Source organism: Falco peregrinus, chromosome 1 (genome assembly GCF_023634155.1).
Source record: "Falco peregrinus isolate bFalPer1 chromosome 1, bFalPer1.pri, whole genome shotgun sequence".
Taxonomy (NCBI): Eukaryota; Metazoa; Chordata; class Aves; order Falconiformes; family Falconidae; genus Falco; species Falco peregrinus.
The window spans coordinates 19,387,953-19,413,385 of record NC_073721.1 but is presented as its reverse complement, the minus strand read 5'-3'; the positions used below and the strand labels follow the sequence as shown (position 1 = coordinate 19,413,385).

Sequence of the window (25,433 nt, the reverse complement as noted above, 5' to 3'; positions counted from 1 at the left end):
AACGTCTCCCAGTCTCTAAATACAGCAGGGCTGTTTTTCCCCTGCAGTAGACAACAGGGAGCATGGTGGGCAGCTTCAGCTTTGGGAGCTGTTTACTCTGCTCCCAGCAAGGGTGCCCAGGACCTTCAGCCCAAGCACCAGCCCTACTCAGCAGCATCTGCCTTCCCAAGGCACGGCTGTGCATCCCGTCGCTTTGTCTATAGGGCATATAGTTTTGTATATGGATGGAAAAACCTGTCCTAAAATCATGGTGTCATAGGCGTCTGTACCACACGGGCATCCCATAATGTCTCTGGTGCACTGGATCCAAAACGCCTGGTGGCTCGGTTTGTGCGGCGGTGGGGGAACTCCAGCTTGCTTCATTTTATGCCTTTTTATTGACTTTGGAGCGAAGTGCTGGCTCTGATGGCATGGAGAGTGCTGGATCGATAGGGCTGAGTCCTAGTGTCACAAATCCCACGGTCAGACAGCACGTTGCCTGTCTGCTGGCCCGAAGATCACCAAAAATGGCTTCGTGAATTACTTTCATGAAGTGAAAGTTTCAATGTGTTTTGATGCTGTTGAGATTAAGGAGTATTTCTGTAGTGGGCAGCACGACCTGCAGGGAAGAAAAAAAATGCAGCTTAGATCACCCTTAAGTGGGGGCAAAAAAGCCTTATACAAAATTGTAGAAATAGAAGTCCCACAAGTATCGAAAATTACAGACTGCATCACCTTCGTGGAGTGACCTGGTATCCAGGAAATGGGATCTCTCTCAAATTAATGATATATGTTGAGGCCGAAGTTAATACACCGACAAGTACCACAGTTATTCCCCAAATGTACGCTGTTTGCAGGAGGCAAAGCAGCAGATAATCGCTGTGTAACCTGAAATAGGAAATGAATGAAGGAGTGCTCACCAAGCTGTTAGCAGCTTGCTGACAGGTTCAGAGATTTTAATTTCTCTTGGCCCCATGTGAGGTCTCCAAAGGCGTTGAGCTATCCTAGATGGGTAGGTGCCAGCAGAGAGGAGGAAGACTGCTGAACATGGGCAGTGCTTTGGGTGGTATTGCTCTCTGGTTTGGACCCAAGGTCCCATCGTTCCTGGGAGAAATCTCCACTGCTGAAATAAGGACAAGGTGTGCAAGCTTGGGGTTCAGCGCGTGCATTTTTGTCTCTCCATGGGAAGTCTTCTCATCAGCTCTGCCCTACCTGCCGAGGGAACCAGTCTGATGTGCGGCGGGGAAACTGTTACCCTGCAGAGTAGCTTGGGTACCGAAAGGGTAACAGCAAATCCGGGTGGGAATTCTGGCCTTGTCCAACTTCTGTCCAAAAACAGGCTTCCAGGTCAAGCCAACAGTGTGTAGGGCATCTGTGGGTAACGTTTGACCTGCTGTTGGGCTCAGCAGGTCAGAATGTGCCTGAGACATCCCAGCCCTGAATCTGCAGAGCGGAGACTTGCTGCTTCTCCCCGTGCCTGCTCTCCGTCTCTCTTGCCTCTTTTTATCTGTAGTGCACAGCATGTCTGTGTTCCTCTATCAGTGTATCAGGCGAGAATACCTCATCTAAAGTGTATACATTACCTAATAAAATCCTTCTTATTTGGGATTATTGCATCAAATTTTAATTTCCTCACTCGAGTAACAGCATGTCAGCCGGCCCGTCAGTGAAGAGCCGATAGAAGGTGAAAAGAGTGGATAAACTGCAGCAAATTACCGCAAACAGATCTCTATCAGCCCTTTGACTGGAATTGACTGGAATTAAGAAGTGAGAAATGGGATTTTTTTTTGCCATGGCAGCTTTCTGAAGCACTCCCCCCCACCCCCTCCTCCTGCTGCTGCAACACTGGGCTGCGCTTTGCCTTTCAAGTCCCTAATCCTATAACAGAAGAAGAAGAAGAAGGGGTGGAGGGGGGTGAGAGAGGAAAGAAGTGCTGTTGTAGCTCTTCATTTTTCTCAGGCCGGGATCTGGTGGCATAATTTAGAAGCATTTGGGGCACATGCTTATTTGGACCCTGAGAAGAAAGGAATGTCTTATCGGGCAAAGGAAGAGGACGCAGCAGGGAGAGCCCCTGCTGTCCCTGGAGCTGTTGTATCTTCTTTCTTGATGCTGTTTATCATCCCAGCATGCCTCAGACATCTCTCCCAGGGCACCTGAGTGCAACAAAGCTGCTTGCAGCTGTGGCAAACCTTGGCGGCGTTGTAGTTTTTCACCCTCAGTCTCTTTGGGTGTCTGTCCTCACGGTGGCTGTAGACCACATAGCGTTGTTGATGTTCTCCAGAGAGGTTAGTAGCGGCTGGAGGAGAGGGGCCGTTTCTCCTCGCAGGGATGCTGTTGGTCTGATGAGCCCCTGCTTTTGGACTTCAGCTGGTGCATGGTCCGAGCAGTATCGCGACTTCATTTTGGGGCTGCAAGAGGGGGGAGCCACTTGTGAAGAGGCAAGCTGGGGCCTGTGAAAGTGTGCTTCGTCTCACAGGGAGCCATGCGAAGGCAAGAGGGGGAGCAGACCCATTGGCACTTGGTCCCCAGACCAGCAGTTGTATTCCCTTGCAATAGTGTGGTACAGATATGTGTCAAGTATCATTAAAACAGTTTTAATTCTTCAGCACCATCCCCTCCTCCTCAAAAACTCCTTGGGCTGAAGAAATAATGTAGAATCAGTGCTATTTTTGCCCTAGAGTCTCAATAGCTCCGAGTTAATTCTTTCTTACAATATTTCTAGCCCATCAGTGTGAACACTTTATTAAAAGCTCAGGGTTTTATTAAAAAAGGATTGATTTACCCCTGCCCCTCTTCAAAAAAAACCCCTCAGATTTTGTTTGGATAATGTGCCATTCTTTATTTTCTTTGCCTTTTTTTTAAGCATAGGCTTTTCCAGATTATTACTTTTCTAAACCTTCTTCCTCCTTCCCTAGAGGGAGAAAGTTATTCTGTTCTGGTGCTTTGGTCTATACCTGCCAGCAGAGTCTTTTCCTTGCAGCCACCGTTGTCTGTGGTAGGTAGGTGAGTTGTTACTTGTTTTAAGAAATGTCATGGATATTTGGGAGTTTCTGAGAGCTGCAGGTTCATGCCACAAATACCTGGGGTGAGCCCTGGGCAGAGGAGCTGTTTGCACTGGAAGTCAGCTTGGGGTTTCTGTGAGTAAGTGGAAGCCTTGCCAGATGGGTTCGGCTAGAAACAGTGGGAGGGTCCCCTCCAGTTTAGGGGTGCAGTTGACTGCCTTAGGGAGCCAGGGCACAGAATCTCCTGCCCTTGCCGTGCCAAGACCTAGATAGCAAAAGGAATAGTGTTGTGGTCCAATATGATTTTGGAAGAGAAATTGGAAATTGTTGAGATGTGGTTGGTGAGAGGTCAGTCTTTGCCATCGTGGTATGGCCATGATCAAGGGTTTGTTTTGGTTTGGGGTGTTTTCCTGTTTCTAGTTTTTTCTCTCTGGTTAGTTATCTCTGCTGGTACTTCATGATCATCACAGGTACTAAAAGATTAGTATAGCATTGTATAGTGTCGTGTTTTGTGTCACATCGTCTCACTCCAACACATGCTGAATGAGACTACTCCTGTTGACTGTGCTCCAAGGCTGTCTTCATCAGTTGTTACCACCCACTACACAACCAGTAATTGCCACTAGCAACGTGGATAAACATTATGCCTATCCTGTGGCACTTGTTGAGATTCTTCCCCAGAAGGTTCAGGATTGATCCTAAGCACTGTGTAGATGCTCAGGGAAGGTGGGATCTGCCAGTCTTGGGATATTGGAAGACTTGTGAAGGAGCTGGCAGGAAGGATGGAAATCAAGCAAGATGTGAAGAGGTGACCAGGTCTCTGACGTTGCCGTGGTTCTAGGAGGCAACATCCACAAACAGAAGGGAGCTCAGCTCCACTCCAGCACATGTTTCTTAGTCACTGGTGAGGTGTGGCTCATCCCCAGGCGGGGCTTGTGGAGGAGGAGACACACAGGGCTGTAAGGAGAACGTGGAGACACAGTCTTGAAAACCAGCAGCATGGAAGCCATCATCATGGGCTTGCCCAGGACCACGTGAACCTTAGCATGCTCTGTAGCAGCCCTCATTCTTGCGCTCAGATGTCTGGATAATTTCTTTCCTATGGATGTCTTTATGGCACACACTACTGAGATACCTGAATGAGACTACTCCCTCCTACCCTCCCAAACTTTCCCTGCCACAACATCTGTGCTTACCCTTTTATCTCTCCCAGCAGCCCCTTCCCTTAGCTCCTATGGGAGGGACCTTTGCCCACAGATAAAGTGGCCACAACATCGTCGGGCTGATTGCTATTCCCCAGCCATAGCAGGAGCCCTGCCTTCTCCTGAAGCTGCCTTCCCTTTGAAATGTGCTGCACGGCAGGCGACACTTATCATTCTGTGCCGCTCCCTCGCTTTTTGACAGGAGATGAGTGAGCTGTCAGATGGACCAAGCGCCTTCACCCACCGCCTCTGCCACAGAGGAGCTCTCGCTTTGCCAGGGAGCAGAGAGGGGCTCACGCCTGCCCCATGGGGATGGCAGATTAAAGTGTGCTGGGGTAGAGCACACTGGACTGCATGCCTGTCCTTTTTTCCCCCTCCACTTTGTCTTGCCCTCCTTTCCATGTCCCTTGTTCTGCTTTCCCACCTCCTCCTTTCCAGTTTTTCTTGTGCTTTTTATCTGTTCTTGCTCCTTTGGAAAGCACGGTTACTGTCAGTGATTTAGAGGCTCTCCAGTGGCTGCTGAGCCTCGCCAGCCGAGTGCTGCTCAAAGGCCAGTGACCTGGGATTTATGGCTAATGTTCTCGGTTAATAACATGGATTTACTTAAGGAGTCCATTGAAATACCCTCGGACATCAAGGAATGGGCAGTCTGCCTGGGCCCAGGAGCCGCCTTTATGGCCAGCAGTGGCCAAGCATCTCCACTGAGCCCACAGGGGCATGGCTCTGAAAGCAGGGGAAGATAGCAAGTCCCCGCTTTCCACTGGCGATGTTTCTGCAGCAGCTTTGCCTTTGGCCTTCAACTGATGGATTGCAGGGCAAATGCAACACTGCTGTCCCACTGTGCTCCTTCATTAGATATGCAAACGTCTCTGTCGACATTTCCTTTGAGGGCAAAAAAAGCCCCGACAAACCTTGCTTCTTTTCTCACTGTTATTAAACCAATGAAAACAGGAACAGCTGAGCTGTAAATTTTTTCATGCTACATTAATTATGTGCATGTGCATGTGTGTTTATTCACAAGGGCTCACTGCAGTGCAGTGGGGGAAGTACGGCTTACAGAGTTGACATAAGCGCATGATGTTTGCATTTAAAGAACTCAATAAGAATTTTGGGTCAGTTTTATGGTTTTCATTGGTTTGGGGGGGGACTTTTGGCCTTGTGGACCTTTCTGCTGGGCTATAAGAAACAGGTCTGTCATGCAGGATGAAGGATGAGCTGGGTGAGCTGGCAGCTGCAAGAGCTCCTGTCTGTGGGCAATCCCCTGTTCTCAGCATCTGTCTAACCCTCCTCCTGCTTAAAGGTTTTGATTCAAATCTCTGCAGCTCGCTTAGCTACACAGCTGGATGCCGATGGCCAGTGTGAGTGTCCCTTGTTGCCTGGCATGCCTCATTTGAAGAACACAGGGGGAGAAGAGGAGCAGTTGGAACTGGGAAGCCAGCAGTAGATCAAACTGGTGTAGCAGCCAGTGCTGAAGGTCATGGTGAGAGGGAATTGTTGCCTTTGGCTCTCAAGGGACTATAGAGTGAAAATCTCTGTGGCAGAGGAGCATATGCTTTTGCCCGTGTAGCTGCGATGCTGTGAGGAGGCATGTCCTGGCTTTGGCAATGCTGCACCTTCAGTTCCTCCTTCCTCTTCTTCCTCTAGCACTGATAGCTGTGCTTATCACACTGACCTTGCTTCAAATCCTCCTCCTCTGCAAATCCTCCATCTCTGGGCAGGGGATGAGCAGCACAGTCTGGTGGTGCTCTTTCCAGTCCCTACAGAGACTTGCCCTTGTACAAACCTAACGCAGAGTCAAGCTCATCCTGCTCAGTGGTTCAGTTAGAAGACATGTTGTCCTGGTCATGCCTTCAGCATCACCAGCTGCATCCTGGGGCGGGTTAGCAGAGTTTTGCAGCTTGCACAAGAGTGATGAGCAGTAAGCCTGAACTGCCCCAAGAGGCAGGTGGTGCAACTTTTCTGTGACATGCCTTGTCCTTGGACAGGTTTTCCTAAGCCCAAGGTAAAAGGTGCCATGCCTTGGTAGGGAGCCCCAGCAGTGCTTGGTCAGCGTGGCTGTTAACGTGTTCTCCGCTCCCTCCCCAGGGTACCACCGTGCGGATGATAACAGCGATCGACCAGGACAAGGGCCGTCCCCGTGGCATTGGCTACACCATCGTCTCGGGTAAGTCATGGGGGGACACAGTGGGGAGCCCAACAGGCGTGGAGGATGGAGCTCTGCAGTAAGTCTTTGTACGTTTCCTGCCTGGGAAATCACATTTGGCTAAGTTTTTCCTTGGCTGTACTGCTTGCTGTTCTGATTCAGCATTGCTAATTACTGTAGTCTACTGCTATGGCTGAAAGCTTTTACCCTTCCGAAAAGCCTTCTCTGTGTTCAGCGCTGTCAGAGCACCTCGTTTATGGCATCTCCCTTTCCTCAAGCAGCTGATGTTATTTGTAAAAAATTTGACAATATCCGATAGTGAGACCTTTCAGGCCTAATGATGAGGCACAAGCAGCTCCGCTTCACACAACGCCATGGAGGAGACCTGTAAAGAGCTGGGTGTAAAACTCTCACTGGCGGTGCAGTGGTTATTGTTTAGGGAGAGAATGGGACTGATTACGAGCTGAATGGCTCCTGGTGGTTTCCGCAGTGTTTCCCAAAAGCTTCCATGCTGAGGGCTGGCCTCCCAAAGCATTGCCAGTGCTTTGCAAGCTGGGAGGCAGGGGGCTAGAGAATGAAGCTTAATTAAAGCGGTGGAGGGTTTCTGCCTTCTGACAGGTACATGTGATAATACTGCCTTTGCGGACTGGCTCTGAAGCCTGGGGAACCCTTCCCAGCATCTGTGGGTAGCTTGCTAAAACTGGTGTAGCCAGACACCTGTGGATCCTTGCTGGGCGATGCTTGGCTCCTTTGGGTCCATAGATTGTGGGTGACTTCTGATGGTAAAAGAGCCAGGCGCAGGGCAGGGTGGTCTGTGCAAGTGTTTCCAGATAAAATATAGCTGCATTTTGGAAAGGTCAATTTTTGGAGCTGGACCCATCTTGTTTTAAGATGCCTTGAGGTCAGCAAGCCCCTGCCATATTCAAGGCAGACTTGGATTCTTGCTGGCCTGCACTCAGGTGCTGCTTTGGTGGGGCTGTGCCCCAGGAACAAGCTAGTCAAGTTAGCCCAGGAGTGAGGGACCAGCTCGGTGGGTCTGGGTTGTAACTCTATTTCTGGCATTTATTTGGGGAGGGGATCTTCACAGCAAGAAATGGCAGCAGTGCCGCCTCCTCCTCGCTGTGTCACGTGCTTTGGGTGCTGGCTGGCAGCTCCTTTGAGCTACACGTGCAGAAATAATTTCCCAGTTTCTCTTTCTTAAAGCCCAGCCATTTCAAATGTTCTTTTAATGAACCTCCAGGGTCAAGGTGATTTCACTCTGACTTTCAAGTCCACTGATCCCAACTGCAAGTATCCAGGTCAGTCTGCCTTTGAAGATGCAAGGATTATTTATTCCTCTTAATTCCCTCTGCAATTTATTCTAATGTTCCCCCGGCATGAATTAAGTGAGAGATTCCCCCCCAACTGTGGGTATCAACTGGCCAAAGCACAGAAGGGACTTTCTTTTGGCTGACACAGGCCCTTTTTCAAGGGAGACTGAAATCTCAAGCTAATTTTGCAGAGGCCACTGAACTACTGTAAAGATGGTAAAAGCCTTCAGCTTACAGCAGCCTCACCTAGCTCAAAGCCTGAAGATGGTTAGCAGCTGGGAAAATCACTCTTGTCTTGTTCATACACCTTCCTTTGTGTATCTGCTGGTGGCCACTGCCGCTGTTTCTGTTTCAGTATGGGTTATGTTGTAGGTATCTAACTTTCCTTTTTCAGCACTGGTGCAATACAAACAGCTCTGAGTTTCCAGGAGCCTTTATTTGACAGCTTAAACCTTTTTAAACAGAAGAAAACATGCAGACTATAGAGGGTTAATTTGCTAAATGTATTAATCCACTCATGGTCACAACAGGCTTTCTGCTTATCCAGTGGTCAAGGGATCAGGAAAACAAAACTTTGGACCCTGGATTTTTACCTGCAGTGTTCATGCATGCTCTTATTGTCACGTCTATCTTTGTTTTTCCTGCGAAATAGCCATGATGTCCCTTTGTGAGCATCCCCCACATAGTGCCAGGGTAGCTGTCAGCCTGGCCATTATGGCCAGGCAGGCAGGATGGTGGAAGGGAGCCAGGCATGCTCCAGGAGCCTGGTGGTGGTGGGGTGTGGGGTGACAGGCAGGCAGATCAGTGCAAACAGCCTCGCATCTGCTTGCGTATGCCAAGAGCTTAATCCCTGCTCCCGGTCCTGCCTGGTGGGGGGCAGCTCTCATATCGGAGAATCAGGCAGAACACATCAAAGAGTGATTAAACTGCTTTGCATTATTTATTTATTTTTTTGCCCAAACATGAGAATTGCAGAGTATTTTTGTAACTGGCCGGGAGTCCTGCTCCTGACGGCACCAGCACCTTGCAGAGCAGTGGTGCTGGGAAGGATCAGCCTGTGGATGGACTGACGGACAGCTGCAGACACTTGCTGTCACCTCCTGCCCATCCTCACCCTGCCTCTAGCTTAAGGCAGAGGTTTCCAAAATCCCTGAAGCCAGGCTTCAGGATGCTTTGCTTCCACCTTGAATTGAGTTTGCTACCAGAGCCAGAGTTCTCCAGCTTTGTTCAGCTGCCGGACTGTGGCCAAGGTGCATGGCTGAGGGCAAATTTTAAAGAAAACATGGTTGTGGGGCAACCAGGTTTTTTTCTGAAGTCAGTAGGGCTGTGAGCGCCTCTTCCACTCTGCTTAAGGCATTCTCTTATACTTTCCATGATTTGCTTCTTGCTTTTGAAAGATGTTACCTTTGAAGTCTGAGAGTCCAGACACAGGAACCAGTAGCTAGTGTGCTTCCAAAATCCTGTTCACCCAAGGCAAGTGATTCTTTTTTGGTAGGCAGGTAAAGCCTAATTAATTTGTCATTATCCTCAATCACAATGGTAAAGGTTAGTGAGCAGATTTTGTGCCTGAGCTGGTAAATTTTTATGACAATTTTGCAAAAAAATGGCCTAACATATGGGAACGGGGAAGCAAATTAAATTAGAAACTGACTGTATGCAAAAGTGAAAGTGGCTGGTGGAGGTCTTAATTATACCTGGCTCTTCAAGCTCCTTTCTGTGAGGGGAGATGGTGGTGATGCTGTTCCCGTTTCACGGCTGGGATGGATGCTGCCTCTGCCCAGCTACCCCAGGTCTTTGGGCACAGGGCTTGCACGTGGCTGGTCAGATTTTACCATCTGGGGTTGAATATACAGCAGCGAGAGAGCTAGAAAGCAGCCTAGCCATTTGTCATTCCTTTGGTATTAATATCTAAAGCATTGGTATGATTTGGAGGTGGGGTATAAAATTTAATTTGGAATTGCCGGTGTCCTATTCAGCTCTATCCCTCGGGTAGCTGAGCCTCGGGATATACTGCAGCAGCTCTTATTTATACAGCTATCTCCAGCACAAGGTCCTTCTGTGGCAGGAAAACAATAAAACTAAAAGATTAACCATAACCACATAAAATAAGACTTAAGATCTAACTTTATGCCGCCAGCTTACAAAGCTGTTAAGCCTGAAATAATAGAGGGGCACTGATCTAGCGGTGTCATGGCTTTGGCTAGTTGTCCTGCCAGGGATGAGCCTGCCTGCTGCCTGCCTGCACTGGGAATCATTTCCATGTCTTATAGGGTGAAGCCATTCAGTTGTTTCTCCTCCTTCCTTTGAATCTGAGATTTCAGCCCCACGTATACCTGTGCTTTTTCGACCCGCACTTTGCCAGGAGTGGGATCGCTGCCCTGCAGAAGGCCATTTGGAAAAGAAATCCAAATGGAGGCCTCAGGATTCAAGCCCCTTGTGCGACAGGCTGGTTGGTGCCGTGGCTGTCGTGGCTCCAACCGGTGTTTCTGCTGCTTTTCTCAGGTGAAAAGGAGGGTGCAGGCAGCAGCGGGCAGTGCTCTGCAAAGCCCTCCCTCCTCATTCCCTGGCTGCTTTGACAGGTTGGAGATGCTCAGCTGCTGAGGTCAGGACTCTGTTTGAAGGACAGATAATTAATCCAGCAAAGTAATCCACAGTTCCTTTTTGGCAGATTTATGGAGATAGCCTCTGTACCGGGGACTCTGCCTCATCATCTTTCATTTCCCAGGCAAAGCGAGTGTCTTGTTGTATAACACGACCTGTTCTAGATAAGGCTTTTCATTTAGGGGAACTCTCTGGTCTAACAGAGATTGATTTTTCCCATTGGAAATCGGAGAGGCCCGGTGCTCTCAGCAGGATCAGGCCTGCAGACGGCAGTGTGTTTTCACATTTGCTGCTGCTGCACATTGCCTGGGTTGTGGGGAATCCTTTGGCTCTTTGAGAGAAGGATTTTCCTCGTGAATTAAATGGCAGTTTAATTAATAGGCAGAAGGGGACTTTGGCCTGTGAGCTCTTGTTAAGAAAATATATTGTAAGATTACAGTCTCGCACTTTGCTCACTAGCAGCAAACCTTGGGTTTCATTTATTTCCAGGACAGTCAGGAGGCTTCACGTCTCCTGGCACGAAGATGTGAAGGTGACCTGTGCAACTTGGGCAGGCATCAAAAGGTTAAACCAGAGGAAAGGGTCCTGGGGCTCTGCAAGATGCCTGAACTTCAGTCTCTGCCTGCCTGACATGTTTCAGGTGTGGTGATGGATGGGCAATGGGAGATTGCACAAAGGCAATCCATACGTCCTTCCTGAGCCTTGGAAAGTCCTGCAGGGGAAGAGAGGGGAAGGAGTGTGGGGCTTTTGGTCCTCGGGGCTCTTCACAAACCCTTAGGGCTTTTTTTCCCACCCCCACAAAGTTGATTGTTTTAGGAGACTGATGCTATTTCTGGCAAAGCATTCTCGTGCATCCCAAGGGAAGCATGAATTAAAAATCATTATTTGCACAACATAATAGAAGCGTGAGTTACCAAAGCAAGAGGGAAATGTGTCTGAAGAGTTGTTCTTTGTCTGTCTTCTGGTTTTCCTGCTAAGGAATAAAATATCATATATATATTAAAAAATGTAAAAATCGGTGCAGTAGCTCTCAGACCATGTTTCACATGGTCTTAACAGATCTGGAGTCCCCCACTGCCTGCCTTTTGGAAGCACAGCACAAGCCCTTGAGGTAAGGTTAAGTGGCCGAAGAGCTCTCCCAGCCCTTAGCTGCTGGCACATCCCTTCACATTTTGACCTGACTTAATAAAGCAGGCAGGGCAAAGCAAACCACTTCCCTGAGTCCCTTAAACCGGACATCAGAGAGCATCCTTGGAAACAGGACCTGCTAATTTAAATATTCCATTGCCAGTTGGCCTACACCGCACCGGCTTTTTCCCCCCATTTGGATCACTCGGAGAACTACTAGGGTGTTAAAGTCCTCATAAATTACACCTGCTGGGAGGGCCTTCCAGGGTGATTTAAAGGCAGTCATCATAGCAGAACATTTCTGTAGGAGGACATGCTGATGGGTGGAAAAGTGCTTCACACAGAGTTATTCATCAAAGGCTGTTTTTCCCACCCTGCCAATGCAAGGGGATGAGACAGCACAAAGAGATGGTGGCTGTGGCCACAGCCCTCTTTTCTTGGCTCAGTTGCTCCCCATCTTCCTCGCCTCTGCTAATGATGCTTCATCGTCAAGTTGGCATCTTGCTTTGGCTCCCTGGCAATCCAGAAATCACTGGAAAGAGAGACAGTTGGGATAATGGTTTGCATGGCAGGTGGTTCCCCAGCAAATGGCCTTCAGTAATTAAAACTATACATTCCTGTTTATGTGTAAATATGAAACAAAAGCATATTTTTGGTTTAATTTCTGAGACTTCCTGTTTCACTTCCTGGGATTTAATGTGTATTCAAGGTGTTGGCAACTGCTGGAGAAGAATGAACTATGCTGTCTCCGTTCATGTTGGGGCTAGAGAAAACAACTGGTTCTGAGATGTTTTCTTAACAGAAGATTTTTCTGGAAGATGTCGAGCCTGGAGATGTGGGGTTTATGTTAAAAGCTGATTCAGACTTGTTACCGGGCATATTACAGCGTACTCCTTTCATGTTCTTCCTGACGAGTCTGCCTACTGCTGTGGGAGAGGCAGGAGAGGTGATTTGTGGGGTTCTCAAGCCAGCCCAGGCACAGTAGCTGTTAAGAAAGTGCCAATTTTATGCGTATGCATCCTTGGGATGCAGGCTGAGAGTGTGTTCTGCAACTGCTGCTCCGAGGTAGTGATGCCGGGCAGCCTGGACCAGCCCGTTCTGTCTGGGAATGCACACTGCCTTCTGCACCGTATTTATTAGGACAAAATCCTCTGCAAGCTCAGGTGGAAGGTTAAAGTGTTGCGTTTACAGAAATGAGTGAAATAAACACTTATGGTAGTTTTCCCTGCATTGCTCCGCTGCCTTGACTCACAATCCAGCTGTTGGCTGCTCTCCCGTAGCAGGTTTTAGGGTTAGTTTCATGGAAAGAGGAAAGGCTGGGAAATAAAAAAGGCAAGCCAGGCAGTGCTGGTGATTTGCCTTCCCTTTGAGCCACTGAGCACATTTTAGATGACATGGGGGAATGGTGCTTGTCGTCCAAGACTCAGCATCCTTTCGTGTGATGAATTACACTCAGAACAGGAACCTTTAAACTCTGCAGGCTCTGTTCTCCTCTCTGATACTCATCCACAGCTCCTGGTGGCTTCGGGAGGGGGATTGCACCTTGGGTGATAAATCTCTCCTTTTATTTTCTCGTACTGTACATTTGGTTCTAAAAAAGGGAACCATGCGAGCATTTAATCTGAGCTTCTTTCGTGGCTCTGCAAGATCAGAAATTCTGCCAGTTGTGCTAGAACGGGCAATTAAATCTTTTGGGGAAGATACTAAAAATGCCTGTTTGCAGAGCAGGCGTATGCGGAGGAGTGCCGGCACGCGGCTTTTGGCCTTGAATCAGTTGTCCCAGAGAGCTGCATCTTCTGAGAAGAAGAAAAAAAAAAGTCCAGTGCAGAAGAAATGGGCATTGTTTTCTAGAGCATCTTGATTTCACGCAGAGCAAAGAAATAAAGCTCAGGTTGTAATAACCCCTTTTCCTTTGGAAATAACTTGTTCCCTCTGAATTTAGGTGTGGGGCAAGGTATCTGCCCTGGCGTGCTTCCCTGCATGTTGCACAGGGGCAAAAACTCAAGGTGAAGAGCAGCGAGGTGGTCACAGCAGCTGATGGTCTATTTATATGATGATAACTGTGTCTGTTGCTGACTCTATGAACCACATCCAACAGCATCTATTTCGGTGCCGAGGAGCCCTGACGGAGCACATTTTGATTAATAAATTATCTGGTGCAAGGTGTGTGATGGGTTCCCCTTTCACATCTCATGAAAGTCATCCGCTCCAAGTTCAGCAGCTTAGCAAGCCCGGTGCCTTTCGGGGATGTGCCTCCCTGATACAAATAGCCCTTTGTGTAGAGGTGGGTGGGAAAATTCTCCTTCATGGGGGAATCAGCTTCCCCTAGCTGACAGGTAGCTCTTTGCTAGAGCTGGGCAATAGCTCCATCTCTCCCTCCTAGGGATTTGAATGATGCTCAAAGGCCAAAGCGGTAGGGAGGAAGGGGGAGACATCAGTGCCTTTTTTTTTTTTTTTTTTTTCTTCTCCTTTTCTTCCCCCTCCCCCCCACCCCCGGGTTTGAGCCGGTATTTTTAATGGCCTTTTTAAACTATGAGAGCATTCGCTGAGGGCAATTAAACATTATGGCCCTCATCTATAAAACCCCTTGTTATAGCAGTGTTTCTCCAAAATTATGCCTATGCCACCATCCGTTCCTCAATGAGCCTAGAAAAACACTCTGAATGGGCTACTGTGATCCATCCCATTGCTCCTAACCCAGCGCTGCATTGATTCTAGTCTTCCCGCTTCCCTGCCTGGCCGCACTTGGATGTAGGAGCTGCTGTCCCCATACCTGCACATGGACAGAGGGATGGGAAAGGTTTCCTTCTGTTTTTACCTATGTCATAACAAGAAACTGGGCTTGTATGTCCTGAGCAAGCTTGTTCCTCACCAGGTGAGAGCAATGAGTCTGCCAGAAGTACGTTTATATTGCTGTCTTAGAATTAATTCTCTTTTTTGTTGTTGTTCTTGCCTTGCCTCTGTCTTTTTGAGTATTTAAAAACATTGTCTGCTTTGATTTTCTTCTCTCTGCACTCCTTTTCGCTGCTCAGCCTTTCCCTTCCCATCCTTGAATTTCTGCCCAGCTCTGACTCCTACCCTGGGTCTCTCTCCTGCTGTCCCCTGCCTTGCACTGTATCCAGCTCTATAGGTTTGCAGCGGTAGCAGAGAGGTAGAAGTGGAGCTTGCCTTCCCACAAGGTGTCCCACACCAGTGGATGCCACCTCCTAGACAGCATCACATTTATTTTCTGCTCCCTGCCCTGCTTTTCTTAAGGCCATCTTTGCTTTGCCTGCTCTGTGCCATGGAGCTGGATTGCCTGGGGTCTGTGAATGCGCCACATCCTCGTCGGGAAGTCTCAGTTTAGCAGAAGCCAGAGTGTGGTCTTGGGCTCCCTTCTCAAACCAGAGGCATGGAAGTGAAGTCCTTGGTTTTCATCTAGAAATGCTTCGGTGGTTCAGACCAGGCTTCAGGCTAGGCAATAGATGGCTCAAGCAGGGACACGTCCAGCAGCTGCTAACTCTTGAGCCAGGTGAGCAATTGTTTCATTGCCTGATGTGGAGCAGAAGGATGCGTGTGCCATGGCACAAGCACTGCTCATGAAGAAAGCATGTGAGTGGGACACAGAGGAGGGAGGGCAGTGGGGGCCTTTCTTGAAGGTCACTTGGCTTTCCTGTCAAGTGTGGCCACAACAGTTGCTGTCTGTGCCATTATAACAGTTTGCAGAGTGCAAATTTGGAGACAGAAAAGTCTGTGCCATTCTGTGTCCTCTGAGAAACAGTATTATCTGGGGATCTCGACTGGGTTTGAAATCCCTGCGGAGGTGCTCCATCATCCCCTTTCTGTTCTCCATCTCACGCCTGTGCGCTGTGGTATTGCTTCAAACCCATGGCGAGCAAACCACAGTCTGCTCTGTTGACATGCCTGGCAGGCAGTGCTGGCCACTGGCCACACAAGCCATCAGCTGGAGCGTTGGGGCAGCACGACGAGAAGCTGGCTCAGCTCATGGCATCCACCTGCCTCCGAGGCCACCTTGGGCACAGATGACTGCGGGTGTCCGGCTGGGAACTTGCAGGAGGGAGCAAGCGCTGGGAAGAGTGGTGAAGCGGACAAATGGGTTGAAAGCTGACAGCCAGTGTAGCCATTTGCACCAGCAGCTGCGGACTAAGCTGTGCTTAACCTGGGCTTGACTACTTTGTGGGCCAGGAAGATGGCTGAGAGGTAACAGAAGAACCAGGGTGAGCGGAGAAATTATACAGAGGGGGAGGGAACAAGAGACTGGGGGGAGGGAAAGACGAAATTGGCTATTTTTCCCCCACCGTATCTTTTTTTCCTTGCTCTGAGGAAAGTGAAGATATGTGAAGATGATTAGAGAGATTTTTGCAAAGAAAGTGTCTTGGGGGAATGTGCATTGTTCGGCAGTGCGAGTACTTCAGTGGGGATCACTGGTCAGAGGAATAATGAAGCGGTGGTTGGAGAGGTATTGTAGATGAAATTATGAAAGGCCTCTGAGGGACGAGTTTGGAGACACCTCTTTCCCTTCTGAGGCTAATTTGCAAAGCTGGCAATTCTGTGCTAGCAGAAAGGCACCCCGGAGGGCGTCAGATGCATATCTGCCATCTGAGCGATGTTGGGGAGGCTGAGCTAGAGAAAAGCCTCTGATGTGCAGCCTAGAAGGGTATTTGGGTCCCTAATTTATTCATCCATCCTTCAGAAAATGACTGTGGTCATATATGAAACGCACAAGCATTTTTAGGACACGTTGCTTAGTGCTGTGTTTAGTCCTTTGTGTCAAATTCCTGCTCTCTTGACCTATTTCCAGGAAAATCTGTTGGTCCTCATGTTTAGATTCCTGTTAGCAGAACAGTATTTTGTGATTAGAAAGGTATTTTATTACACTTTATGTTAGGGGGAGTGTACCAAGATTGCCCTGATGCATAAACTTTGCCATGGCAACATGGCATCCTAGAGCATTTAAATCCCTTGCAGCACAATTCAATACATCTTGTGCAGTGTCCTTCAAAGCTGGTATCTGAATAAGTCTCCTGAAGGGTCAGCTATAAATTACAGAACAAAGGTGGGAAGTCAAGATGAAAAGAAGGGAATCGTCCGAGGGAGGAGACTAGAGATCTTCATGTATGGCAGCAAAAGTTAGATTAAAAAAAAACCCACAAGGCTGCTACTAATGTTTTAAGTAGCCATGCATCAGTTCATTAAGCTGGCTAGCAGTCAGTGTACCATTTCAGATGGAGAGAAGAGAGGACCAAGGACAGGAATGGGAGGCATTCAGTCCAAGAGGAAGATATAAAAACTTGGTAATGGGGGAGAAAGGTGTTATGTCACTTCGGGCTCTGGGAGAGAGAGGAGATGCTGGCAGCCAGCAGCTAATGAAGGCCAGGTGGCTCCTGGCACTGGGAGGGAGGAGAGAGCCTGGAAGCTTTGGCCATCCTGCAAAAGGTGCAGCCATGGTTAAATGGAGGTTTGGAACAGAGTGAGGTAGATTCTGAGTTATGTGAAACAACTTTTTGTGGCAGCAGATCTGTCTTGCAGCTCCCTTCCAGGGAAATGACAAATATTGTGTGTGTTTCATTCATGCTGAGATATATTGAGAAGACAGGAGTATTTTTATTTTTGTCTGGGATTAATATAGCATACCTGCAGGGTTTCCTCATTCCCGTTTGGGGCTGGATCAGGGGTTTCTGCATACTGTGAGACGACGGAGTGGCGTGGGTGGCCATATGCCTGTGCATAACCTCCTTGGTCATCACTAATTCAGCAGACACCTCTGGTATTGTGTCAGGCTGGCATCAGGTATCCCAGGCTCCACATACCGACTGCTTTCTTTTGTCTGGCTGACGGGAAAAGCACCTGGGACCGTCCCAAGGGCATTCCCAGTGCAGGACATTTATCTTTTTAGCATCTGCTGGCCATGAGAGTCAAGGGTTGTCTTAATCCTTTCTGGGTGTCTAATTCCAGAGGAGCAGTCACGCTCAGGATAGGATGGTCCGTGGAGGCAGCACAGCCCTCCATGCCGCCCTGTTTCATTGCTTGCACCTAAGGACTGGCACAGAAGCCAAATTTGGCTCAAGTAAAGGAAGGCAAGGCAGCTGCATGGGGTCAACACATCTGGCAAGAGCATAAAAGCAGGGCAAGTACCTGTAATACTTACTCTAATGCTCTCCCTGGCTCCAAATATGTCCAGCTGAGAAAATTCCTGAGCTTCTCTGTTATTTGATGGATTTTTTTTCTTTCATTAACCTCCCCAGTCTCTCCTTGAATAAGTATGGACATTTATCATCTTCAGCATCTTCTGGCAAGAGGCCGCACAGTTAAACTACCGCTTGTTACATGAAGAATTACTTGTGAGCTTGGTCTGTCTGTGCCTTCCTCTGATTAACCTGGACTGATTTCCCGTAACTCTTGTATTTTAAGAAAGAGGCCATGCCTACCTCAGGGAGATGGTGGGCATGCAAATGCAGGTGGTTGTTCGGAGGGGAGCACCTGGATTCAGCCCTGGTTTCGGCTGTGCTGTTGCATATTTTAATAACTAAAACCCTTTAAAACTCTTCAGCTGCCTGCAGCATTCACAACTGTATCGACCGTTGAAAGGAAAGCACTGTTTTGAGCCCTGAGCTGGGACAGGTGTGAGGAGAGGAGGACTGTTACAGCCATTACATTTTAAAGCACATTGAGATAATGTGCGAGGTTCACAGAGCCCGCTGCAGCCTGTGCCCAGCTTGGAGCTCCTGGCCTGGCAGCGGATTTGCTCTGTAAAACCTCTCTTTCAAGCACTGGGTCTGGTCATGCATAAAGACTGGCAGAAGAAGCTCATGTCCTCCTGTTTCCCCCTCTGTGTTACCCCCAGCACCATTCAGCGTCGGCTGTCCCAGCTGGTCTGCTCACACTGCCTGATATTTTTCCCAGGTAACACCAACAGCATCTTTGCACTGGACTACATCAGCGGAGCCTTAACCCTGAATGGGCCACTGGACCGGGAAAACCCCTTGTACAGCTCTGGATTCATCCTCACAGTGAAGGTGAGACCGCCTCCATCCAGGAGGCACACCAGCAGAGCAGGGTGGGGAGGGCATCCTGCTCAGGGACAACTCTTTCAAGAGGTGGAGGTGCAGACCTGGGACATGTTGCTCCCATCCATAGCTGTGACGTGCTGTTCCCTGGCCAAGCCAAGCATGATATTTAACACAACCCCTTTGTATGGTGGCCCAAAACATGGTTGCCTCTATATGGATGTATAAAGTCATTTTTGGTGCCCTGCCTGGTCTCCAACTAGATCTGCCTGCAGTTGTATCTCCTGGCAACATGGATGCACCCTGGGATTGCATGAGGCACCTACGTTCACACACCTGAATTGTGCCCACTTGTGCCTATTTCCCACCCTTCCCCCCCAACCCCCCAGAAAAACAAGTACATTTTGTCATTTCACCAGGCAGTGGTGTAACAGGGCATCAACTGCATCTACCCAGCACAGGCAGGCACAGTGAGGGAGTGATGCTGAAAGTTGCCTCGTCAAGAAAAGGCACTGGAGCGTGGTCTTCCAGCCCCACCTGAGAGCAGCTTCCCAGCTCTGCTCACAGCCCTGTAATTAAAATCAATACCAAGCTGGGCAGCTGGTTGGAAACACATTTAGAAGTATAGATTCTGCTGGGCCAGGGTAGGGAAAAATCAGCATTGTAGGAAGGGTCATTGATTGGGAGGGCAGCAGCCAGCACATCGCCTTCTCATTTGGGCAAGTGCAGTACTTTGTCGGGGGTCAAAGAGACAAGGAATTACAGCACGGGTCGTACTGTGGGGCTTTATGCATGGGGAAGAGATCCGCATCCATCCCTGGTATCTCTTGGTTTGGGCTTTTATAGTTTCAGTTCAGCAGAAATTGAGACAAGGAAAATACTTTGTTTTTAATAGGGACAAAAATATCTGTTTAATCTTGGAAAGGTTTGTGAACCTGAAAACTTGCCCGTTTTCCTGCCTGCATGATAATGGAGTTCCAACTACATTTCTATTGATCTGATAGATTTTTATTTTCTCTCCCCACAAACTTTGCATCCTCCCGCAAATGCCAACTCTCTGCGTCCCGTATCCCTAGGACCCAAAATGTTCTCTGCTGCTCTCATCCTGGAGCATGCAGTGAAAATACAGCTGGATTGCTTCTTGTTCAGATCAGCCTGTTCTGCTGTTGTGTGCAGAAGTGGTGAATAGCAATGAGCCATGTGGGTCGTGTTAGCGTTGCTTTTCTGTGCCCACAGCAAAGCAAGATTATCCAAAGGACAGGAGGAGGGACTTTTCTTGAAAAGGCTGTTTCACAAGTCTTGCTTCTCTGGCAATAAAAACTGCACTCTTTCCTTTTGGGAAAGCAAAATTAAAGTGATTCTTGAGACAGAGGTGTGATACGGAGTCATGACTCAGCTCTGTATTTAGACACATGTTGCCAAACCTATTTTAGGGTCTAAATCTTGTTTTCCTCTGTTGCCCTACTTTTCTGTCCCTTCAGCAGCATTATGGTAGTTAGCTCCCTGCTCCTGGTCCTACCTCAGAAGATGGCAGAGGAGAAAATAGGAGTGCTCTTCACTCCATCGTGGCTTCCCTTATTTTGAGGACTGTCCCCCACATCTCACAAGGCAATTTTCTGGTTTAAATGCTTGTGGCGAGGAAATCACCTACTCCTCCCCTAGCATGACTCTGAGCCCTGACAATTTGTTACATGATAGGGGCAAGTGAGAACGTGGCCGAAGCCATCCCAACGGAGATGTTAAACCGCTGGGAAGGCTTGCAAGAGTGCTGTGAGTCTGTTGTGTGGGTGATGGAAGAGCTGGGTCAACATCCGTGTGTGTGCGTTAATGGGTCAGCAGTGTGGAATGGTGCTCAGGGTTAAGGGGCAATGCCAGAACCAGCTGAGCATCCTTCCCTGGCAAAGTGGAAGAAGCAAAAGCTGCAAGAGTCTCTAGTCACGGCATACACACTTTCTTTTACATTTATTCTTTGAAAAATAAAGGCTGCCTTGTTGTTTTCTCTCCTTGCAGGGGACAGAGCTGAACGATGACCGCACACCCTCTAATGCCACTGTCACCACTACCTTCAACATCCTAGTCATTGATGTCAATGACAATGCACCTGAGTTCAACAGTTCGGAGTACAGCGTGGCCATCACGGAGCTGGCCCAAGTGGGCTTTGCCCTTCCCCTCTTCATCCAGGTGGAGGACAAAGATGAGGTGAGGTATATCCCCTCCTGCAGGGGCTTCTGTCCATCCTTTGTTGGGTAGCGCTGGTGTGGTTTTGGGAGGTGCAGGGAAGAATAAGTCACTGAGGAACTTGTGATGAGGAGCATCTGATACCCACTTAATTCAGCTCTTACTGCTGCCGTTGCTCTGCTTGCTCGGTACCCTGAGTGCAGATGCCCTCCCCAAAGCATAGGCACAGCGTGTGCTTTAATGTAGTCAGGATTGCACAGCCACTGAGAGCCAGAAAATAGGATTGTGTGGGATGCTGATTCTCGCCCGCTTCCAAGGGCTCTTGTCGGTCAGTCCTTTGCCAGTCTGCTTTAGAAAGGGAGGAGGTTTTCTGCTGGGCTCTCAGGGGACCTGCCAGGGACGCAAAGGAAAGGACCTCCAGGTTCTCTGCCCCAATGGGGACAGATACCGCTGCTGTCAGGGAGAAGGTAAGAGATACCCAATGGCATGGGGCTGGAGAAAGTGTAGAGGGCACTGAGATACCAGTTCGTAACTGCAAATGAGCTGGGAGCATTGTAGGCTTGTGCCTCCCTCGTGTTAATGGAGCTCCTATTTGTTGTGCGCTGGTCCATGCCACGTAGGGACCGCAGCATGTTTCCCAGCCTTGGGCTTGCAGTCTTCAATTACTCTGATTATTTGACTTGTGCAGTTCACATCTGGCTGCTTCTGTGTGCTGGTACCCTCCAAGCCTGCCACGCTGCGTAGTGTCTGCTTCAAACAAGTACTGATACCTCGTGGTGAACTTTCCAAAATCCCTTGGAAAGGCTCTGGCTACAGGCTTCTGCCATCCCTATTCCTCTTCAGGCCAAGTGAGATGAGGGGAGAGGGTTTGTGAGAATAAATGGCATTGTCAGGATGTTTTCCTGATGCTTCAGGTGAACAGTGTGGTAGCACTGAGGAATAAGAAATGGAACATCTCCCCCTGCCCCCAAAATCTCCTAAGATGCCTTTGCTGGCTGAAATGATGGATTTGCTTTTCCCCAGCCCTGGATGGAGTTCACCACATCTTGTAAAGCCAGCCAGAAATCCCATTTTTTTTCATATGAAGTGATTATGACACGGAACTAATAATCTACTTGTGACATGATGTCACCGTCCAAGAGTTATGAGTTCAGCCAGAAGTGGTGCAGATGAGCTATTAAGCAGATAAAGAGACTGTTTTTTCTTGAAAATGTCAATTGCTAATAAAGAAGATATGGATATGACAGATGCTTAAGATAGTTTCTGAATAGAGCCGCTGTCGTGCTTTCTGAGAGATGTCAGCAGATCCGTTCTTGAAGGGCATTGTAACACTTCTGTTTGTGCCAGAAGGATGAAGGATCTGTCATTATTTCTGGTTAAAAGCTCATTTTACTGGAGTGACTCCCATTCAAGAATTCACTTTTCAGCCTTGCTAATTTTAAAATGGGAGAATAAAAAATAGCCTTGCCTTCCCGATCACACCAGCAAAAATAGACTCATTCTTTTGATGTATTTCTTTAACATCCTGAGATTTCCCCAAAAGAATTGGCTGAGATTTTGAAAACTGCTGAGAGGGAGGACCTCTTGTGCTAAGAGAGTCTGAAGAAGTTTTACTGTACGCGTCTTTGGAGACCATCATGTTAGCACGGATTGCTTTGACTGTAGCATTATTTTCACGGATAAGAAGCACAGGATTGCTGATGTCTTGGAATATCTGGAGGGAGGAAAATTATAAGCAGTTTGGGTTCTTTTTCTGCATTATCCTGTGGTGGACCTTTCTTGTTTCCCTTTGTGGATGCTTGCAACTGGACTAACCATCAAGGTAGCACTTTAGGGGAGAAAACTGGGAAGAGGATACCCAGGTCACAAAAAGATGTGAGAGAAAGTGGGACTGCATCTGCAGCGGCTTGTTCTAGCATTGCTTCCCAGATAGGGTATTTATAGAAGTCCCAAGACCCCCAAACTTTCAGTAAAAAAACTTACAGAATGGGAAGATAGTTGCCTGACAGTGATATTTTGGATGCTCAAATACCTCATGAGAGGCTTTTAATAGTGAAGGGATGGGATGGCGAGTACCAAGGTCTTCATGCAGGGATGTGCCCGAGGACATGGCTGACGAAGCTGTTTCACCAGCACGGCCTTCATGCTGGAGATGGCATGATTTGTTTGTGTAAGGGGCAAAGGAAAACATGAAGACAATTATACACCTCTCCAGGGAGAGCAGGTAAATAAATAAATGAGAGCAGATGGATACAAACACATGAAATCAAAGCCTACAGTCTTTGGGAAGATCATTTTACTCAAGTTTTGTCTCCTGTCTCCCAAACTATCTTGTTAAGTCCTGGGAGAGCCCCTTGGCAGGTTGGTTTCTTTCTTGAGCCGAGCCATCCAGCCTGTTCTGGCCCCTCTGGCAAATTTTGATGCTGTTCCTTCAGCCCTCATACTTGTTGAAGTCCTACTTGGATGAAGCAGCCCACACCTGAACCTTGCTGCACGTGGGGGTCCTGTGGGGTTGGGTGCCTTTGGGGAACCTGTTTGCCATCATGCTCTGGTTGTGTCTTTGTAGAGCTGGGGAAAGTGGTGTCCACATGCCTCTGGCCCTTAAAACACACTGCGTGGGCTGCCAAGGCTGTTAAACAAGAAGGTATTTTGTAACTAGGTCCACACAGCCTTTTCAGATGATGGTGTTTTGGTCTGTCTTTCTTCTGGTATGTTTTGCACAAACTTAAATGATTGCTTTTTGAAGGAGTTAGATTAAACAATTCAGCAAAGCACTTAAAAACCTATTTATGTTGCATGCAATGCTTGAAAGACCGCTTGAAAGCATGCGCTTGAATTTACCTCTGTGTTTAAGTGCCTTTCTGGAGCTCGGCTGCGTTAATGTCTCAGACAAGGTATCTAAGCAGAGTGCCTCCAAGGAGAAACCTGTTCCTCTGAGTTTGTCCCTTGCAAACTCCCAGATGCCATCCCTCAAACATGGTCATGGCCTTGCTCCAAGAGGAGCTGGCTGGGGGTGGGAGGTGGGATGGGGAGCATCTCAAGAGGATGCACCCAGGTTGAGTTGAGATCAACCCAGATGTGGATTTGGGGTGCAGCCAAGAGGTTTTCATGTAGCTGTGCTGGTTTTACTTTTTGCAGTCTCTATGGCGTATTGAAAACACTTGAACACAGGAGAAATAGGTACGCAGGGTATGCACAGGGTTTTGGACCTGGCCTTCTATGAACCAAGAAAAAAGCGTTAATTTCTGTGCAGCTGAGTTTCTCTGTCTGCCACACAGTCAGAAAACCACTTGAATACCTTTCTAAAGCTGTTTGAGAAAATCTGTGGAAGTTTCCCAGTATTTAGACTGAGCTTGTTCTCAACTGGACACCACAGAAGACTGGTATCTATATGCACCGAGACTGGATTCTCCTCTCATTCATGTTGCAATAGATCAGCAGGGGCAAATAAATTCTGTGTATGAGATGGAAGGTTAAAGCCTTGAATTATCCATTTTTGCAGCAAGGTTTGTTTCCAGGTTGAGAGCAGGAGCCTTGAGCTGTGGAATAAGTTTACATTAATTCGGAGGGCTGATTAGCTCCAGCTCATCTGCTCTAGGGCTGGCTGAGATGGGGGACATGGATATCCTCTCTGGGTATGCTGGTACTTTACAGCCTGGTGGCTCGATACAGTATTTTAGGGAGAAGGCAAGGGTTTGGCCATGTAGGAGAAGGAGCAGGGCATCCCCCATGTGAGCTTCCTATCATCAGAGGATGTACAGAAGTATATTAAAAGAAATGGCAGCATACTTCCCCAGGACACGCCAGAGAAACCAGCTCTTCTACCATGGTTTTCACTTGATTTTCCTTGATGCGGTTGACTGAAGAAGAAGAAAAGGGCAGAGGCTGTATAAAGCGCAAGTATGATGGTCTGACATTTTAGAATAATTTTGAAACAATTCTCCAAAATAAGCATATTGAGGAAGATAAATGGGGAATTTAAAAAAAAAAAAAAAAAAAGAAAAGAAAATACAGTCCATGGGAATATGCAGTATTTGTTGCTTAAAGCTACATCAGAGACTCGCATAGGGATATCATATGTGCCCATGTGTGTGCAGGTGCAATATATGAATCATCCGTAGCATATATATGCATATGACAGACACACGCACTATAAATATGATCTACGCAGCAAGGAACTGTAAAGGGGAATTGACGGCACTCGAGTATTCTCTCCCAAAAGTGCCAGCTGCCAGTCGGGCTGAATTAGATTTCACAGGGGTTTTTGCAATACATGGAATTCACCAGCAAATTACCCTTAAAGAGGGAAAATCAATCATTTGGAGCAGAGATAAGCTGAAGGCGAGGCAGCCTCGGATTGATCCCGTCTGTGCAGGCGTGTGTGGAATTCAGCAGATAACCTCGGGAGAATGGGGAAGGAGAAAACTCCTCCAGGAGTGGGGGAGCAGGAAAGGACTGACACTTTGGACAGACAGAAAGACAGGAGAAAAGGGCTGCCAGCGTGGGGAGGAGGATCGGAAAGGCAGGGGACTATTTTGCTCCAGGCATCCTGCATCACACACGACCCCAGTGGGGTCCTTAGGGATGCAGGGGACGAGCAGCCGTGCCCAGTGAGCCCTCCAAAGGGTTATTGATACTGTCGTGCTCATGTGCTGGGTGAGCAGTGGGTGCTGGGAGCCTGGGCTGGCTGGTTGGGCAGTGGGAGAGAGGCAGGCAACTCTGGAGAGGCTATTCAGAGCAGTCGAGTTAAATGCCTTGAAGTGGGTGGAGAGAATAACCCTCTTTATGCCGTGTGTTTTCAAAGGAAGGATTAAGCTTTATTTGTCTCTGACTAGCTAGAACCCCAGGCATAAGGTATCCAAACTATACAAAGAGGCACTAAT

At 48.2% G+C, this 25,433-nt stretch overlaps 1 protein-coding gene across 4 annotated transcripts in view; it reads left to right on the top strand.

Moving 5' to 3' along the window:
* CDH23 (cadherin related 23) overlaps positions 1 to 25,433 on the top strand; it is a 213,390-nt gene that overhangs the window by 101,351 nt on the left and 86,606 nt on the right. For 2 of the 4 annotated variants that reach the window (XR_008747265.1, XM_055804362.1), the window contains exons 9-11: positions 6,269 to 6,347; positions 18,269 to 18,381; positions 20,383 to 20,571. Coding sequence is in view for 3 of the 4 variants with exons in the window: in XM_055804362.1 (XP_055660337.1) it covers positions 6,269 to 6,347; positions 18,269 to 18,381; positions 20,383 to 20,571 (381 nt within the window). In the remaining variant the exon portion in view is untranslated. Of the gene's footprint in view, positions 1 to 5,514; positions 5,664 to 5,882; positions 6,102 to 6,268; positions 6,348 to 18,268; positions 18,382 to 20,382; positions 20,572 to 25,433 lie in introns of those variants that run through there. The other 2 variants (XM_055804370.1, XM_055804373.1) reach the window with 2 other exon arrangements.